General features: G+C 41.0%; 1 protein-coding gene across 2 annotated transcripts; it reads right to left on the bottom strand.

Annotated features, from left to right (window-relative positions):
• Positions 1 to 265: 265 nt before the first annotated feature.
• TNFSF10 (TNF superfamily member 10) lies at positions 266 to 17,561 on the bottom strand. 2 transcript variants are annotated; one of them, XM_029939866.1, is made up of 6 exons: positions 17,374 to 17,462; positions 11,922 to 11,971; positions 11,672 to 11,809; positions 9,032 to 9,071; positions 3,720 to 3,818; positions 266 to 2,060 (listed from the first exon to the last, which is right to left on the bottom strand). In XM_029939866.1, exons 2-6 carry the CDS (start codon positions 11,934 to 11,936, stop codon positions 1,627 to 1,629), a joined length of 726 nt encoding a protein of 241 aa, XP_029795726.1. In that variant the 5' UTR covers positions 11,937 to 11,971; positions 17,374 to 17,462; the 3' UTR covers positions 266 to 1,626. The 2 variants fall into 2 exon arrangements, with proteins under 2 accessions (XP_029795726.1, XP_029795725.1); XM_029939865.1 differs by lacking the exon at positions 11,922 to 11,971 and having other exon boundaries at positions 17,374 to 17,561.
• Positions 17,562 to 18,582: the final 1,021 nt, after the last annotated feature.

Raw genomic sequence — 18,582 nt, 5'->3', positions numbered from 1 at the left:
TAAAATCTTTGTTTAGAAGTTCTTCAGGGCTCCTCGCTGGCTCAGTTGGTGGAGCGTGGGAGTCTTATCTTGGGGTTGCAAGTTTAAGGCCTACGCTCATTAAGTGTAGAGAGGACTTAAAAATTAAATCTTAAAAAAATTTTTTAATAAAAAAATAAAAGGTCTTCTTCACCTTGAGGTTACTTTTTAAATGCCTCGAAGTTTTTTTCAGTGTTAGGGATAAGGCAGAGGACATTTTAAATTTTTTTTCCCATATGAGTAAGTATTCATTTGCTCAGTCATTCATTTATTCACAAATACATTTTGTGTGGGTACCATATTAGGGTACTTGTCCCAGGTATGGAGGTTACAGATATGAATAGGACTAAATGTTCCCCGCTATCACAGCCTTATATTCTAGAGAGATGAAGCAGGCTTTGAAAAACAGAATAACAAGCGAATTTGTCAGTATGTAAGAACTTGACTAGTGTTATGGAAAATAGCGTAGGAAGGGCCAGAAGTGCCAGGTATCAGCAGCATGTTGTAAATTTAAATGTAAATAACCATTTTTGAAAAAGAGTTTTGTGATCAGACACATTTAAGTGAACATTTGGGCACAAAACTCAAAAGGATAAATTAAACTGTGTTTAGGATAATAATTAGAAGAGATTAGACAAATACACCAACTAATTTTTTTCTCCAACTGGTTAGATGAAATGGCAAATAAAATGCTTTGTGCCATAAGTTTGGAAGATAAAAGCGATTGCTGCTCTTCTGGCAGAGGCAAAAAAATAATACAACCTTAAGGAGATGATACTAGATAAGACATTTGGCAGTGGAGGATGGGGTGGGAGGGTAGGGAATGGGCATAGGATCTTTCTTTGGCTCTTTTCTGCTGATGTTCCTGTGTTTGTCATTTCCACTTTCCCATTTCTACTCTTGCCCCCATAAGATCAAATTCCCTGATTCACTTATCACAGTGTCCTTTATCAAAAATATTAGTGCTTTTGGCCAGTTTGGCTTTTGGTAGGGAAAAGCACAAGCCATTCAGAAATAGCTCCTTATTTCGTCAACATAAATTTAGTTTGTTTTTTTTTAACAACATGATATTATTTTGAGTAGAATGTTCTTCTTCCCACTAAATCCAGATGTGTGAGATACCTCCTGTGACGTCATGTACAACACAAATTGCCTTTGCACATGGAATGTGTCAGCACAGGCTTGCTTCCTAAGATCGTAACCTTTTTTTTACTGGTTCCCCTTTCTCTTCCAACTTGGGGAATGTCGTCCCTTAGGGCAACCTGGAAGTGACCAAGGTGATATACTACTTAAGAGATGGATCATTAATCGTCTGGGATCTTCACAAGAACAGATAATAAAAAAGATGTTTATAGTATGCAAGTGTTTGGAAACAGAATCTTCTAGATTCCCGCTAGCAAACTGATATCAGGTAGTGCCGTGATTGGTCTTTTGGCAATTTCGCTTTCTTACAGATCTTTGTTGCTTTCTTAGACTTGGTCACTCTCACAGATATTAGAAAACCGTGTGTTGCTCTTTTGGTTTTGTGGTTGAGGCAGCTCTGCTCAGGCTTCCTTGCTTTGTTGTGAATGGTCACTTTGAGAATACTGTTTTATCTTTGCAGGTTATTTAGCCAATTAAAAATGCCCCGAAAAAGCTGGCTTCTTGGTCCATGTCAATCAATTGTTCGTTATTGACAGAGACAAAAATTCTGTCATTTTCCTTCAGCTCGAATATCCCACCTTGATAGATGGAATAGAGTCCGTATTCTGAATCCTTAGACCAACAACTATTTCTAGCACTTTTCATCAGCAGTATTGGCTCAGGATAACTTGTATATTTGTAAATATATTGTACCATTTGTTTGTTTCTCTTTCTGTTCTGTTCTGTTTCCTCAGGTTCCTGAAATCGAAAGTATGTTTGGGAATAGATGTAATAAAATCCCCTCTGATGAATAATCAGCTCTCCATTCCTCAAGTGCAAATTATTCAAGAATGAATGTCCCTTTCTTGATGACTCCCAGGAGTTTATTTTCTGGCCCAAAGCTTTTTCATTCTTGGAGCCTGGAGAAAGTGTAGAGAGAAAGAAAGTTAGAAGAAGGAAGTTCTCAAAGTTCTCAAAGGCAAGAAATATCTCAGTAACTCGCTAGCCAGTTTTTTGGTAGGGATTATAAAGAATTTTAATTTAATACAAACCTTCTTGTTCCTTCAGTCTTACAAGATACTAAATTTCTTATAGAAATCTGGAGACTACTGTGTCATTGTGACCTGTCATAAGTCCCTTTCTTTTCTGTACCCCACCTGCCACTTAACATTATATTTGCCAAACTTAGCTCTAAACTGTAGTACAGGGAATGATGAACTCAGAAGACAATCCTCCTGGGCAGAACTTCTGTCCCAAACCCCTGCCTCCCTTCCTAGGCGGTTGAACTCAAATAAATAACATGTAAGGAAACTTAAAGAAACATATCTATTTCTTTAAGTCTAGAGCTCTGAACTTATGGCTCTTCCTTTGGGCCATTTTGGGTTCCTTCTTGGTCTTTCTCAGTAGTCCAGAGTCAAAGGCACCATTCATACAGAAAACCTCTCTAGTACACAGTGAGACAGGGCATACAGTTTGGCAAACAGGCCCAGATTTAAACCCTTTAGACCCTTGGATCTTTAACTACCAAAGACTTGGAATGAAAAAGGGCCCTACCAAAATATATTCCTTTAAACTTTGGGCTCACCTCCATGATGGGTGGAAAGTTTATTTTTTCAGCAGGGCAAAACAACTATTGTATTTCTTGATAAATAGTAAACAGTAGCATTATAATAATGATCTCACTCATAGGCAGACTGTGTCTCTCATTCATAAAACATGAGTTCAGGAATACCAGGAAAACAACTGCCCAGGAAAAAAATCTTTTTTAAAAAATCGCACAGTCATAAAACAAGAGTTCAGGAAGACCAGGAAGGCAATTGCCCAGGAAAAAATAAATGAAAAAAAAAATCCCAAATCTTTTCATCTTTTAACTGATACTTGAAATTTCTTTAACTTGAGATAAAACCTTTTGTAATAATAATGACAACTACTTACTATTTACAATGCACAAAAATTTTGCCTGTGCTAATCTTCACTATTTTATGAGTTAAAGATTATCTCCACTTTATATACAAAGCAACTGAAGCTTCATTTGGTTACATAATTTGCTCAAAACATATATCTAGGTAAAGAGGGGCTGGTGTTCCAATGTGAGTATTTAGATTGTAAGACTTTTGCATTGTTATAACACTGTATGGACACCTGTTCTTTAGTTATGAAGTAAGCTTACCATATTGGTTAAAACTATATGAAACTGACATTTCTTTAAGTGAAAAATGGTCAACTATTGGCAATTTCCCATAGTTGAATTAAGTACAAATGCCACAAAGAGTAGCTCAGAAGAGAAATTACTTTGAAGAAGGAGAAGAAGAAAAGCATGTATAGGGGCAGGGGAAACTTTAAGGCAAAGTTCTCCCGCCACAGGTTTCTCCTGAGAGCAATTATGCCAGAGTAGTTACTGAGCTATTTGTCTTGTAATCTTCCTTCTGAAAAAGAGCCAATCTGAGCCCCAGTTACTGCTGAGCATTTCGTAGATAGACATATAGACATTGAATGTGGAAGTTGAAAAAACAAATTATTTGTAACAAATTTTTCCATTGCCTTCCTTGAAACCACAATAGATTTGTTATTTCTCTTACTTGACACTGGGAATGCACTTCTTCTCCGACTGGTTCCAGTAATGTGGGCTGCTACTCTCTGAGGACCTCTTACTAGGTAAGGAATATTGATCTGTTTTTCTAAAAGAAAAATGACAAAGAATCTTCAGCACTTTTCAAACTACTTTTCAAAAACATTGCTATTCAGAACTGTTGTTGATCAGACATCATAAGCACACTGGGCTTCCAAAGTTGATTGTGTAGTCATTCATAAAAACAGGCCACATTTTCATATGATGAGCCATCTATTCCAGCTTAGGTTTAATTTTCAAAGTATTTTAGACAAGAAGAATAAGCAGCAACTTGGATTATAATTTATCGGCATCTCAGAGATAAGGTCCAACCAGAATACAACAAAGTGAATATTCTGGCCCTTTCCCAAAACAAACAAACAAAAAACAAACAAACAAATAACAATGGGCATGTAATAATTCTGCTGAGGCACTTAAAATGCACAAATAACCAAGTATTGGCAAATTTCCACTCTGAGTTATATATAGAGATAATCAGAGTGATCCTGATTCTAAAGGAGTAGGACAATGGTCCAAAGATGCTACAAACTGGTATCCAACAGTCATCCCTGCCGCCCTCACCACCCCTCCCCCAAGAGAAATGTGAATTGGCATACTGGTCATGATCATCAGTATGAAAACATAAAAATCACTGGCTCACTAGATCATAATAAACAAATAACACTTACTAATCACATTCCAAAGTACTTTGAAACAGACTTGAAGTATACAAACTCAACATATTACCCTCTAATTTTTATTTCGAGAGAGAGAGAGAGAACATGAGTGGAGGAGGGGCAGAGAGAGAAGGAGAAAGAGAATCCCAAGCAGAATCATGCTCAGTGAGCATGTGTCCCAATGTGGGACTCCATCCCACAGCTCTGGGAGCATGACCTGAGCCAAAATCAAGAGTGGGACACTCAACTGACTGAGCCACCCAGGTGTCCCAACAAACTACCTCTTTTTAAAAAATCAGCTCAAACTTCCCAACTGTGCTTCTACTGGTTGTTAAGATAAATTATATTCTTTCATCAAGCAAATATTGCCAGGAATGAGGTAGTGCACTATGCCGTATATTGCAAAGATTAGTCACTGATTACACTGACTGTGCCCTCATAGGACTTATAGTCTTTTAGGAAAGATATAAATTAGAAAGTGAAAATTTACCTGTGAGAAATATAAATAAAGGGTGATGGGTGCTAAGAAGAGGGAGATATTTCTACTTATTGGAGAAATGAGGTCAGGGGTGGGTTAGTGCTAACGCTTGCTCCACAAACCAAAGTGCTCATCACATCTATGCCAGACACTCTTTTAGGAGTAAGGAGAAAGAATATAAATAAATGAATGCAAGCAAATATTTGAGGTGCAAAGATAATGATCTGAATAGAATGAGGGTGGGCAGGCTTGGGAAGGAGGGCTGGAAGAAGGGCATTCACTGAGTTTTAGGCCAGAAGCAGGACTCACAAAAAATTCCTGGGACACAGACATGGGAGGAATTCAGTTTTAGGCTTGAATGAAGAGCCAAACTATAGGGGATGTGAATGTTAAGCTAAGAGATTTGGATTTTACAGCTGTGGATTCTGAATGCTTTGGGGCAGGGAAGTGAAGAGATGATGTGTTGTGCTTTAGGCTATCCTCAGAGTAAGGTTTGATGGTTAGAAAGTGGGAGGGCTGGAGACTGGCAAGTACATGATCAGGACTGAGAATAGGAGGCCTTAATCTAGGCTAGTAGGTGGGGGAACTGAGAAGAGGTGGTAAAAAAGGGAAGGGATAAATAGGAATTGGGAACCACCGCCATCTATCTGGTATGAGTTGTTACTTATTCAGGATGAGAAGGCATTTGTACAGTACTGGAGACCAAATATATCATGAGGATGCATGATCAATGATATAACACTCTCAGAATGCTAAGCTTTCAAGGTTGATGTGTCCATTCGCCTTTAACTCCCACTGTTAAATAATTCATAATGGCTTGCCTGCCCTCAGACCTTAACACTTTGGTTTAAAATATTCAATAACTGAATCCAATTATAAATATCTTACATTTGAGGTCCTGGCAAGGATATGGGAAAGCCTAGATATAAAAGCAAATTCTAGAGAGATTTCCTCTTCAGAGACTATAGCAAACACTTCCTGGAAAAGAAACCTGTGAATATGTCTATTTGGGTATCATCCATACATCTAGGTATATTGATTAGTATATGATTTCTACATCTTATTGGAATGAATAAAAAGTATTTTTCTTACAACACTGTACATACATCTACTATAGATCATAGATCTGTTGTGTCTCATCAGAACAGGGAGGGTATTCAATGTTCTAACCACCACTTTTGCTTTTGGGGAAAGAATGCTTAGACCCTGAGACCAGGCCTTATCCTTCATGTTTAATAAAACCTACTTAATAAAGAAAAATGGGAGTTGTTAAGTAATGAGGAAGCTTATCATATTGAAAAAGGATGGTTACAGGGCACTTGGTTGCCTCAGTCAATTGTGTCCAACTCTTGATTTCAGTGCAGGTCATGATCTCCCGATTCATGGGATCAAGCCCTACATTGGGCTTTGCACTGACAGTGAGGAGTCTGCTTGGGATTCTCTCTCCCTCTTTCTCTGCCCCTTCTCTCTCCCTCTCTCTCTCTCTCTCTCTCTTGCTCTCTCGCTCTCTCTCTCTCTCTCAATAAATAAATAAACATTTTTTTTAAAAAGGAAAAAGAACAGTTGAAACATAGAAAGACATAATTACAACACTTATATTGAAGAACATTTTCTTCTCTGCCAGGCTGGTGTGGCCTAGAATGTAAGTCTCTGGTATATGTGTTCAGGCTTCTATGGGCATTAATATGGGAAAATGGGGCTATGATGAGCCAAATGTGAAGAAGTAGAAAATTGATTTAATGGTTTTATTAACTTATGTATTCATTTAAAAATGTGTATTAAGAACCCCATTTTTGAGAGAGAGAGAGGGAGAGGGAGAGGGAGAGGGAGAGAGAGAGAGAGAGAGAGAGAGAGAGAGAATGTGCGCATGAATGGAGGAGGGGCAGAGGGAAAGGGAAGGGGAAAGTGAGAGTCTTAAGCAGGCTCCACACCCACCACAGAGCCTCACTCAGGGCTCAGTCTTAGGACCATGAGATCATGACCCGAGCAGGGATCAAGAGTCAGACACTTGACCAACTAAGCCACCCAGGTGCCCCTGTATTAAGAACCTTCTATGTGCAGAGAGATGGTAGTGGCACAATATTGGGAATGCACCATCTGCCACTACACTGTGCACTTCAAAATGGTTAATTGTAAAATTTTCGAAGGTAGTAGAGTAGGAGGATCCTGAGCTCATATCCTCCCATGGACACACCAAGGCTACAACTACATATAGAGCAATGCTCTTTGAGAAGGACCTGAGGACAAGCAGAACAGCTCTTCCACAGATAAAGATACAAAGAAAGAGCCACATGGAGAAGAGTTGAAAGAGGCAGAAACAAGGTCTGGTCTGGACGTACATCCCAGGTGAGGCAGTCTACAAGAAGAAAATGGAAGCCTACTACATAATTGGTAGGGATGTAAATTGGCGCAGTCATTGTGGAAAACAGTATGGAGAGTTCTCAAAAAATTAAAAAGAGAAAAACCATATGATCCAGCAATTTCACTTCTAGATATTTAACCAAGAAAATTAAAATGAAATCACTATCTTGAAAAGATATATCCACCCTTATATTCATTGTGGCATTATTTACAATAGCCAAGATATGGAAGCAACCTAAGTGTCTATGAAATGATGAATGGACAAAGAAGCTGTGGTGTGTGAATACACACACACACACACACACACACACACACACACACACAATATTCCACACACTGGAATATTATTCAGGCATAAAAGAGAATGAAATTTAGCCATTTGAGACAACATGGATGGATGCAGAGAGTATTATGCTAAGTGAAGTAAGTTAGACAGATAAAGATAAATAATGTAAGATTTCATTTATATATATGGAATCTAAAATCAAACAAATAAATAAAACCAGACAAATAGACTCAAAAATTCAGAGAACAAACTGATGGTTCCCAGAAGGGAGTGGTGTGAGGAGATGGACGAAATAGGTGAAGGTGATTAAGAGGTACAAACTTCTAATTTTAAAATAAATAAGTCACAGTGATATAAAATACAGCATAGGGAAGATAGTGAATAATATTATAATAATTCTGTATGGTGACAAATGGTAACTATACTTATTATAGTGAGCATTTTGCTATATATATATATATATATATATATATATACATACATGTCAAGTTACTATGGTGTATATCTAAAATGAATATATTACTGTATGTCAACTATGCTTCAATTAAAAAATAAAATGAGAATGATACCTTTTACCCCTCTCCCCCCAAAAAGATTACTTGTATGTTATGTGAATTTCATCTCAATCAAAATAAATTTGTCTACCAAAGGTGATCCACCTAAGGGCCAGGGGAATAAAAGAATCTACTAGATTCTGAGCATAGAGTTAGGCGCGATGAGAGAAATAGATAGACACGTGTTCTACCTTTGTAGAACCTCGGAAACTTTGTATTTTTAATGTAGTGGGGAATCAGCACACAGATAAAAAACATATAAAAATGAAAGGAAATGAACAAGATAAATGTAAGTAAGGTAGCTGGGGACATTCTCTCTGAAGAAGTAACATTTAGGTGATAGGGTGAGAATGAGAAAGGGCCAGTTGTATGAAAAGCCAGGAAGCGAAGAAGCCAGCCTGGGCAGTAGCCCTTCAAGGGGGTGTGGGTTAAGAGCAGGGTACTGGCCATGAAGAGGAAGGAGGATTGTGGTAGGTGGGCGGGTGGGTGAAGGATTGCTGGGAAAAATGACAAAGTGAGGGACTTTTGCATAAAGAAGGACATAGAGCTTAGTGGTGGTCAGAAGCAGAGAAGATGAGTTACTTTGGGGCCTTTATTTATCTTACTTCCAGCCATGTTTTGGAAAGGATTTAGATGAAACATTCGCAAGTAAAAAATAAGTAATTGAAGAAGTTGAGGTGAAAGGAAAATCCACATTGGAAAAATAAGATTCAGATGAAATAAAGATTTGCCCATGGGTAGGCCACAGATTTGGCCCTAAGTGTTCTGTCAGTGCAAATAAAAAATAGAATCAAGTGGCTTGAGACACATGAGAAGGAGTTGGAGGGGAGATGCATGGATACAAGCAGAGAAAAAGGGCTGGAGAGCTAGTCACCCTGGTATGAGGTTGACAGTAGAAAATTAAAATAACAATGAAAAAAATACTACCTGGAACTGTAGGAATGGTTTCCTCATAGGTTCTCAAAATCTGCAAACAGTATTGAATAAAGCTGTTAATTTCCCTAAAAATATTTAAACTGACTACAGAATGCCTATAGCTCTTCTTGTGGGTATCTGAGATGAAATTTCTACATAGGACATCAACCTCAGAAGCTTTAGTTGTTCAAGCACAGAGTTTGTGTGGGGAAGGGCGGGCGATGGGGCAAACACTGAGGCAGAGGCAGCTGTCCCCGCATGGTGACTGAGGATGGTCCTCTTTCTGGGAAAGTTCTGTTTCTGGATGAAGTCTTTGAAAGACCACACCTTGAGCAACATAAGAGGAAGGTGCCAGCTGCCAAGTTAGGACAGGCTAATGTTCCCCAAGCCCCCTGTAGCTAAAGGATGTGGCAACCATGTCACCTCACTCTCTGTGTGGGTGTGTGTCTGCATGCAAGTATGTATACACATGCACTACCTAATAGCATTCAAGGGCTTTGCATCGGGTAGACCCAAGTCTCAAGATGTAAGGCACACTTCCTCTCTCTCGGGATGCCCATGGACATACAGAGCCCCTCAAGCCGGGATCTGCCACACTGTGTCATCCTCTCATTTCTGACACATAACTAGAGCATTCTTCACATCAGCATATTTTACTAAGTTCCAATATCTTTATTAAACAACTAGCATCACTTTCTTTGTACTAACTGGTGGGGAAAACCATTAAGAAAGAGTGAAATCTTAGCCTTTCTATGAGATGGGCTAATGCAGACTGTTCATCCACAGCTTCTAAACTTCCCTCCACCCAGCTCTGCTACCTGGGCCTTTATCCATCATTGCCTTCCTCTCCTGCACTGTTGTTAATTTTGGAACTGCCAGAAACTCCTTTTCTCTGTACTCCCATTCCAGATCAGAAGCTCTCCGCATTTCCCTTGGCCTCGAGCCCTGACCTGATAAAGGAGGGTCTGCCAATAATACAATGGACATCGGCATATGGAAGGGAAAGGAGATGTGGCCTCAGCATAGTTTCTGTGTCTCTCTCATTCTGGGACAGAGGGAGGAAGGAAGACGGAGGAGCAGCAGAAAAGAGAGAAGGATAATTCCTATAGTGTGGGAAACAGATTAAAAGAATAATGACAGTCTGGTCAGATGGTCCAGATTCAAATCTGTCAATCACTGGCTCTGGGAAACTTTGCTTAAGTTATTTAACTGAGGTGAACTTTAATTTCTTCATCTATTAAAAAAAAGAGGAAGATAATAATGTTTCCTTTCTCACAGAGCTGTTATGAGGACTTAATGAGATATCATATGTAATGGGCATAGGATATTTACTGGAAATAGCCTGTTCCATTAATGGTGCCTGAAAAATAAAGGGAAATCTTTCCCCCCTATACTCCCACCACCTGTCGGTATTGTCTCCCAGCTTCTGTCTGTCCTAGTTAGTGTGAGGATGGGAGGGAGGGAGAAAACAGCAGGAAAAAGATATGTGAAATCTATCCCCACTGCTTCTCTAATCCCCCACTCCCAGCCCGGGCATCCAGTCCCCTTCCCAGTCTCCAGATTTCTGCCCTAATTCTGAGTTTCTCTTGCCTGCCACCTGTGGGTTTGCCCCCATCAACTCTAGGGCCTGCAGAGTCCCATTCCTCCCACCCCTGGGCCTTTCCTGGTCTTCGCCACTTGGGGCCACAGAGTCACAGCTGCACCACTATAGCTTGTGCCTTGGGCTGGTGGGCACCCTTCGCTGGCCTCCAGGCAGAGACAGATTTCATTTCTCATGAAAATGGCATCATAGGTGATGTCTGGGGTCTATTACGAGGACTGCTTGGGGTTCTACGCTGGAGCTCTAACCACTGACATAAACTGTTTCTGTGGACGGACAGGGCACCGAACAATGGACTTGCAATCATATCTTTAAAACACATCTTCCTGCCTTGGGAATGTCCCTGGTATTTTTTAAACAATAATGGTGTATCATAGTTTACAGGGTATTTTTATATCCATGTTCACATCTGACCTTTCTGGAAGGCAGAAGGCAAAACTATGAAAGCAAAATAATGTAATTTAGTGAAATAAACTGCCAGCTAACATAGTGTTTCTGCTAGTGATCCTGCGCCCATAAACAGATCATATTTTGTAATTTGTCACTTATTGACTATACATTGAGATGTTATCACCTTCAATTTCTCAATGTGTCTCTTTGTTCCCTCTTCCTTTCTTCATCTCTCTATGCATACAAAAATAAATATATATTTAACTCCAGACATCAACAAGGTGTGAATAAATAAAACACCATTATTTGGCTTCTTTGGCTTCTGAACAACAAAACTATACACATCTTTTAATCGTTGTGTGATCTTGAACACATTGCCCAGTCTGTGTCTGATTTCCCACAATGGGAGATACAACGGGTAGCCTAGATGGGGAGGCTTTCTAGAGCAGAGGCGTGAACTCTAGACCAGGCATCAGCCAGGACCCCCTGTTTGGTGCTGTTCCACTTTCTCTAGTTTTAGGAATTTGGGGGAGATCGCTTAAACACTCCGGGCCTCCATTGCCTCCTTTGCAAAATGAGACATCTACACTTGATGATCCTCAGTGTTCTTTCTCTCCCAACTTTCTGTGTCTGCCGGCAGAGTGAGCTGGTGGTCCACCTACCTTTCTAACAAACTGACGGAGCTGCCACTTCAGTTGCCAGCATGGGTTGTTCATGCTGTCTTCATCGTTGGGGTCCCAAGAGTTATCGTCTTCCTTTAAGAAACAAGCAATGCCACTTTGGGAGTATTTGTCCTGCATCTGGGTTAAGATGGAATATAACAGATTATTATACACAAATGGCTTTTTATTTTTGTTTATTTACAAGTTAAAACAACAGCAACTGATGACAGATTCAGAGAAGTCTCGGTACCTTGGATAAGCTCATGGCTTGAAATAAAGGCAAGCCTGCTGTCCTTTGTCCTGTGAATAAAAGTAAGCAGTCAGACATGGTGGGAAGGATACAGGTGTAGGCGAGAGGCCTACATCCTGGGTCACAATGCCCTGCACTGATCCTGCCGTTAAACAGCTGTTTGTCCCTCAACAAATTGCTTTTTCTCTTCTGTGTCTGTTTTTCATTTGAGTTTTGAGCTGGTTCATTGTGGTGATCTTTGAGGTCCTTTCCACCTCTGAGATGGTGGGGGTCCCATTCTAAAGCTGGGAAGCTGTCTAGGTACAAAGTAGGCAATAGAGTTTATTTAAATTCCAGTATCCTAAATACAAAATTAAATCCTTTGGGATGCAGGAAATGTTCTGTTTCTTGATCTGAGCTTTGACTGTTGAGTAAATTCTAGGTATTGTTGTGATTTCTAGTTCTCTTGATGGCCAAATCTGGACCATATTGCTACTGGAAATCTTAATATTGTCTCATTAAATGTCCACACTAGCTAGGAATTTACCTGCAAAGACTTGAAACATCATTTGAAGTTTTTCCCCCTCCTTCTGAGAACAAACATTTATAATGGCCAGGTAATTTTCAATAACGTCCTAGCTTGATATTACACACACGCACGCACACACACACACACACACACACACACACACACACACACACACGTGTGTGTGTGCATGCACACATACATTCCAAACGAGTCAGCACATTGCAGGCTGATAACTGGTTAATTTTACAAAGGAAAATGGGAGTCCATGCAAGGTCAGACACTGGTTTTTTTTTTCTTCCTGTTTTTGTTTTTAGCACCTGGGATGGAGGATATGTGATTTCTCTGTACAAATCTGAATTGCCCTTCTCTGGGGAAATAAACGGAGACATGGCCATTTTTATCTGTTGTTTGGACTTAGGGGACTCCAAAGCTTGAAGGAAAGACCAAACTTAATATACTCCTTCTCATAAAAAGACAATTTCATTCCAGATTAAAATGCCTTGTTTCTGAGAGGTCCCAGCCAGAGCACCCGGTTTTATGCTCAGCCATGCACTCCTTGGACATTTGATCAAGGTCCCTCAAGTGCAAAAGTACAAGCCTGAGCTGATTAATTCCTTCCACATACTCTGGCATAGAACATTCATTTACTTTTAAATATTTATTTTCTTTTTTCCTGTTTTAAATTACAAGAGAAAAACATTCAGCCTAGTGGATGTCGGAGGGGTGACAGCTCGGGCCACCTGAATAGAGCCATGAGTGGCAGTGGAATTAGCCAACATTGCTTTGCCCCACCCACCCCCATGCTCTTCTCCTGTAGACTTCTATTTGCATCTCCAGCATATGTGGGAGCTGAAGAGCATTTCCCAGAAAGGCACTCAATTACGTATGGTTTAGAAATAGGAGAACTTATCTAGCAAATCGGGGCGTAGGATTGGAGAGAAAGAGCTGGATGCGGTACAAGCCCTGCGGGTGGTTCCAGGAAGAGCAGGTTAGCCTCATTGGACACTGTCCCAGTGGGCCCGGCATGGGTGTTCTCTGGCCAGACATTGGAATGATAAAACTGAATAAACAGGCTTAGAAACTTCTGTAACATGGTGAGAGGAACAGATGTGCGTGACACAGAAAGGAAGGAGTGATTATGTTCTTACTTCACAGCAGTTAGAAGCTGTCTCAGCAGGAAAGGATGAAGAAGGTGGAGGGTAGGGCCAGGGGCAAGAAAGGGCAGGGCTGAGAGCTGCCCGGGACCAGGCAGCCGTGGTTGCTGGCAGCTGCCTCCGAACCTAAGAGGGTGGAAGCAGGGACTAGCCCAGGCCAGGACCAACTGCAGCCTCTACAGGCTCTGGATGCCCTCTGGGGATTTTCCAGACACCTCTAGGAGGTGGGAGGGAGAACCCTGAAAACTGAGTAAGATCCTAGGTCTACATGGGAAGGAGGTTGACAAGCTAATGTGACTCCATTGTTACCCCCATATTTACTGAAACCTAGAAACACTGTTTGTACACAGGCAACCTGGAAAATACAAAAAGTTAAAGAACACTTTAATGAAAGAAGACTTCTAAATGAAAAATTCAACACACACTAAAATAACCCTAATCCTACTTCCTAATTAATCTCAGGATGATCTCTCTTGTTTACATGGTTGTCTGTGGGCAGTTTTGTGTAGGATTGTTTTCTCTTCATAAAAATGTCATGTTCTTTAAATGTACATGAAAATCATATATAGATAGCATAGATACTTTTATGACATTCACTATAGAAAATTTATAAAGTACAGAAAAATAAAAAGGAAAAAAAGACACCCATAATCCTATTATTTAGAAGTCACAATGACCAGCATTATGGTATTTCCTTTCTAGAAACCCGGAGAGAAAGCCCCAACCACCCTCCCCATCCTCATGCTTTCTTGCATTATCATATTTGGTGGTTTCTTCTCCAGACTTTGAACAATGCTGGGAACTAGATGCGTGAGTGAGGGGTTGCTGTGGTTGTTTCAAAAATGATTCATGAAGATCAATGTGATGTGTCTCTCTTTCCCCTTCTTTCCCACATCCTTTCCACTTCAAAGCATGAATTTCCTGCATCACACCTCAGACTAGAGCTATTCTCTCTCTAACCACCTGTGGGTGTTAGGGCAGGGGTGTGTGCATGCTATTTTCTCAGGGACACAGCTTTTGCATCCAGCACCTGCCCTTCTGCTCCAGAAGTCCTTGGTTCTGACAAGTGGATTTCCACTGTGACTGCTGTTGGTGTCATTGCAAACATGGCGGTTGTGTAGGCCAGGGCCAGCCAGTCCTTGGCAGGACTTGTGGGCTGTAGGGTGGACTCCTTTGCCAGTTGACTCAGAGACTTTAGGGCAGCAGCACTGACCCTCTCTGCTGCCTTGACATTAAATTCTAATAATTATTTTCTGCAAACCACAAATACCATAAAAAACATTTATGGAGATTGGTGGATAAGGATCCTCTTCTCCTTTGTTTTTCCCAAATATGATGCCTCAATGATAGGCATCCCCCTTGTCAAAAAATGTTCTCAGGGAGATGTAAACGTTAGAGGCTAAGCCCGTATTCATTGTTCATGCTTGCTAGTCTGTAGACTTATTTGTGAAGCTCCAATCAGACATTACTCAGCCTTCCTTAGACCACATTCCCTAAAATCCTTGCTCATTCTCTCTTATAGAAAGTTTCATCAGCCAAAGTGGAATCTGTGATTTGTTTTAGAAAATTAACACTTATGTTAAATATGATTTTCCAAACTCTACACAGACAACCAAAGGGACTCAGATTCATTTTTCCCTGCAAGCATTCCTGATGAAGAGGGTGACAACTTCAAGAGACTTCTCAATAATAATTAAAATGGCCACAGTTTATTCAGCACTTATTTAATTCCAGGGTTCAAAATTGGGCTTTCTCTTTAACCAGCTTTAAAATCTTGGACAAATCACCTAATTCTTTGAGCCTTAGTATATTTATCTGTAGAATGGGTTATGATATTTACAAGACTATTTTTTTAGAAAGAGAAAGTGGGTGAGGGGCAGAGAGGGAGAGAAGGAGGGAGGGAGGGAGAAAGAGAGAGAGAGAAAGAGAGTATCCAAAGCAGGCTCCATGCAGAGCCCAATGCAGGGCTCAATCTCATGACCCTGGGATCATAACCTGAGCCAAAATCAAGAGCTGGACGCTCAACCAACTGAGCCACTCAGGAACTACTACAAGATTTTTATAAGAATCAAATAAAGCAGTATTTTGCAAAGTTTCTGGAACAGTATTTGGTCAATATCTGCTCATTCTCTTTCCTTTCTGGCACTCTCAATGAATTCTTCTTCATGCCTAAAAAATATACATATGCATATATAACTATGCAATTAAGAAAAGTGTATGCACATGGGGACATGAGCTTTATTTGAAATCTCCATTTTTATAGTAGAATTCAAAAAATTACTTGATCATATATACAGACAATTGCATGAGTCCACTCAGTCAAGAACTAGTTAATATAGTCTTAAAATTAGACCAACTTGTAATGTCAGCGAATTGAGGGAATGATTTTCTTTTGTAATAAAGAGACAGACTCATTCTGTTTATGTTGCAAAGTGAACAAAGGTTAGGACATTCTAGCTCCAAACATGTACACACAGCATTATTCTAGCCTCTCATGCAGACTTAGGACTAGAGGCACGCTTATAGTTCCACTAATGTTTTAGTTACAGATATACATGCTCTTCTGAATGTGCCCTACAGCAAAGCTGTCTTTACTGGTCACCTAATGGTAGCCACCACTTTCATAATTACTTGCAAGTCAAACAAGAGTCTACTTCATCCAAATCCAAAGGAAAAATTTGCAAGTATTTAAGATAACCAAATTTATACTCCACAGGGTATACAAACTGCATTTCCTTAACAGATGCTCACTCTATGCCATTTGGATAGTTTATATTTTTCTGAGACCCCTCTACTTGCATTTCCTAGCCAGCTGGCAGATGTAATATTGCCTTATCAATGTGCATCACAGGGTGCAAATAAATTAACCCTGTGGACACCATGCGGTGAGGGGAGGAATGCTACTTAGGTACCTGAAGGCCTGATTTCAGCTCTGCCTCCAAAGCTCTGTCTGAGCTTGGGTAAGTCATTTTGTCTGGGGGTCTCACCCCTATGAAATAGGGGTGTCCAAAGTTCCTTCCAGCTCACAGTTCTCTACTATATAATACACAGTCAAAATATACATAAGAAGCCAAAAGCTGACTTGGTTTATTGTCAGCAATTTTGCATTCACAGTTCCAAAAGGTTTATACAGTTGAGAAGTCCATGAACTATAAAGCCACTAATGTTTCCTCTCTGTCAAATGTACCTGGATTCCTACTTGACCACCCCAGGCATAGAACAATTGTTTTATTTTCCATTATTTTATCATGAACAGTAAAATGCTGAATCCATACGGTAACCTCTTTATTACAGACTTGATTCATGACATGTCTGCGGCCAAGGAATAGACGCATGCCAGTTTTCAAAATCCTCACTATTGTCAACACAGAAATGCCACCGATCTAAAGCCAAAACATGTTCCAAAGATCTGACTTACCATCCACCCCATGTCTTGGAGGAAAAAGAGAAACCTGATGACATTTCAAGACTCGGGTCTGGTTTTAGTTTGATTGCTAGTATTACAAACTATACATAGCGTTGAAGAGAAACAAAAAACACCTCCGGAGTTTTGTCCCTGCATCTGCTAGCAGCTGGTAGAGTCAGTTCTGTAACTGCACCTGGTTCACACAATCCTTCGGCTTACACTTCGACAAGGTCCTCAGTAATTACGTGCATTAGCAGTTAGGGTCTGCAGGCAGAGGAAGGGAACAGGTTTTCCTACTGTGAAGTCTTCACAGAGGAGGAAACGGAGGCAGTTAACCCAGGCTTGCCGAGAGCCTCTGTCAGGAACAGTGTATGTTGTACTGACCTGCCTCAATTCACTGGTGAAATACAGATAAGTCACGGCCACGCAGAGGGACTGCAGGAGCACGGTGAAGATCAGGATCAGCACGCAGGTCTGCCCGGGACTGGGGGCCCCCGGGGCCTGCATCTCGGCCAGGGTCCTGTCCTCTCCGACGGTCACTGCTGCAAAGGCAGCCAGGCAGCAGATTGTTGTTGAACTGTTGGGGGTGGAGCCCGTTTAAGGTTTCGTTTATTAAAGAAACAATCAAAGTGAAACTGAAAATGCTGGGAGCCAGAGAAGCCCAAGAATCACTAGCAAAATCTGGGAAGTCTCCTCACTTTTTAAGAATGTCAGGGACCAAGGAAATAAAGGCACATTAAAAAATGTTTTGGGGCACCTGGGAGCTCAGTTGAGTAAGCGTCCCACTTGGGCTCAGAGCATGATCTTGCGGTTCATGAGTTCAAGTCTTGTGTCTGGCTCTGTGCTGACAGCTCAGAGTCTGGAGCCTGCTTCATAGTCTGTGTCTCCCTCTCTCTCTGCCCTTCCCCTGCTCATGCCCTGTCTCTCTATCTCTCTCTTATAAATAAACATCAAAAATTTTTAATTAATTTTTTAAGGGCTGTGCATTAAGTCAAACGGCTCCTCCCATGATGCTCTGGGCCTTTTGGGCCCTGTGGATGTACCTTCGCCCAGTAGCTGTGCTGGTTCCCAGGCTCCCAGGCTGCATCTCATCCCAGCAGCCTATTACTGGGAGCAGGATGTGACCCTGGCAGATGTGACCGTGAGCTGGGGGCACTCTGGTCTGGGGATGCAGCTGCACTGGGAAAAGCATCCTTTGTCATCTACCCAAGGTCACTCCATGGCCCCAGGGCAGCACTCAGCAGCCTGGCTGGTGTCTGGTTGGGAGGCCTTGTGGCGTGGGGGAGAGCAAACAGCCTCTGGGGTTCAGACTCCCTGGAGTCAGATGTTGGCTCTGCTGCATTCTTAAGCTTCAGCATCCATGAAGTGGGGATGATAGTAGCACTTGTATCCCAAAGAGTTGTTGGAGGATGAAATGAATTATTCTATTCATGCCTGGCTTCCTGGGGGTGCTTAGCAAATATAGGCTGTAACATTTCTAGCGACAGACATGGAGAGTGGAGTGGACAAGAAGATGGAGCATGGCCTCCTCTTCAACTTAATAAAAATTAAGTCCCATTTAGTCCTAAGTTTTTTTTTGACAATGAGATAGGG

This window comes from Suricata suricatta, chromosome 5 (genome assembly GCF_006229205.1).
Source record: "Suricata suricatta isolate VVHF042 chromosome 5, meerkat_22Aug2017_6uvM2_HiC, whole genome shotgun sequence".
NCBI classification, from domain to species: domain Eukaryota; kingdom Metazoa; phylum Chordata; class Mammalia; order Carnivora; family Herpestidae; genus Suricata; species Suricata suricatta.
This window is presented reverse-complemented; position numbering and strand designations above follow the sequence as displayed.

Coding starts and splice junctions, on each gene's coding strand:
- TNFSF10 (XM_029939865.1), bottom strand. CDS start 17,496: ATGCAGGCCCCGGGGGCCCCCAGTCCCGGGCAGACCTGCGTGCTGATC. Junction 11,810..17,373: donor TCACCAGTGAATTGAGGCAG/GTCAGTACAACA, acceptor ATCTTAACCCAG/ATGCAGGACAAATACTCCCA. Junction 9,072..11,671: donor TCCGTCAGTTTGTTAGAAAG/GTAGGTGGACCA, acceptor TACTGTTTGCAG/ATTTTGAGAACCTATGAGGA.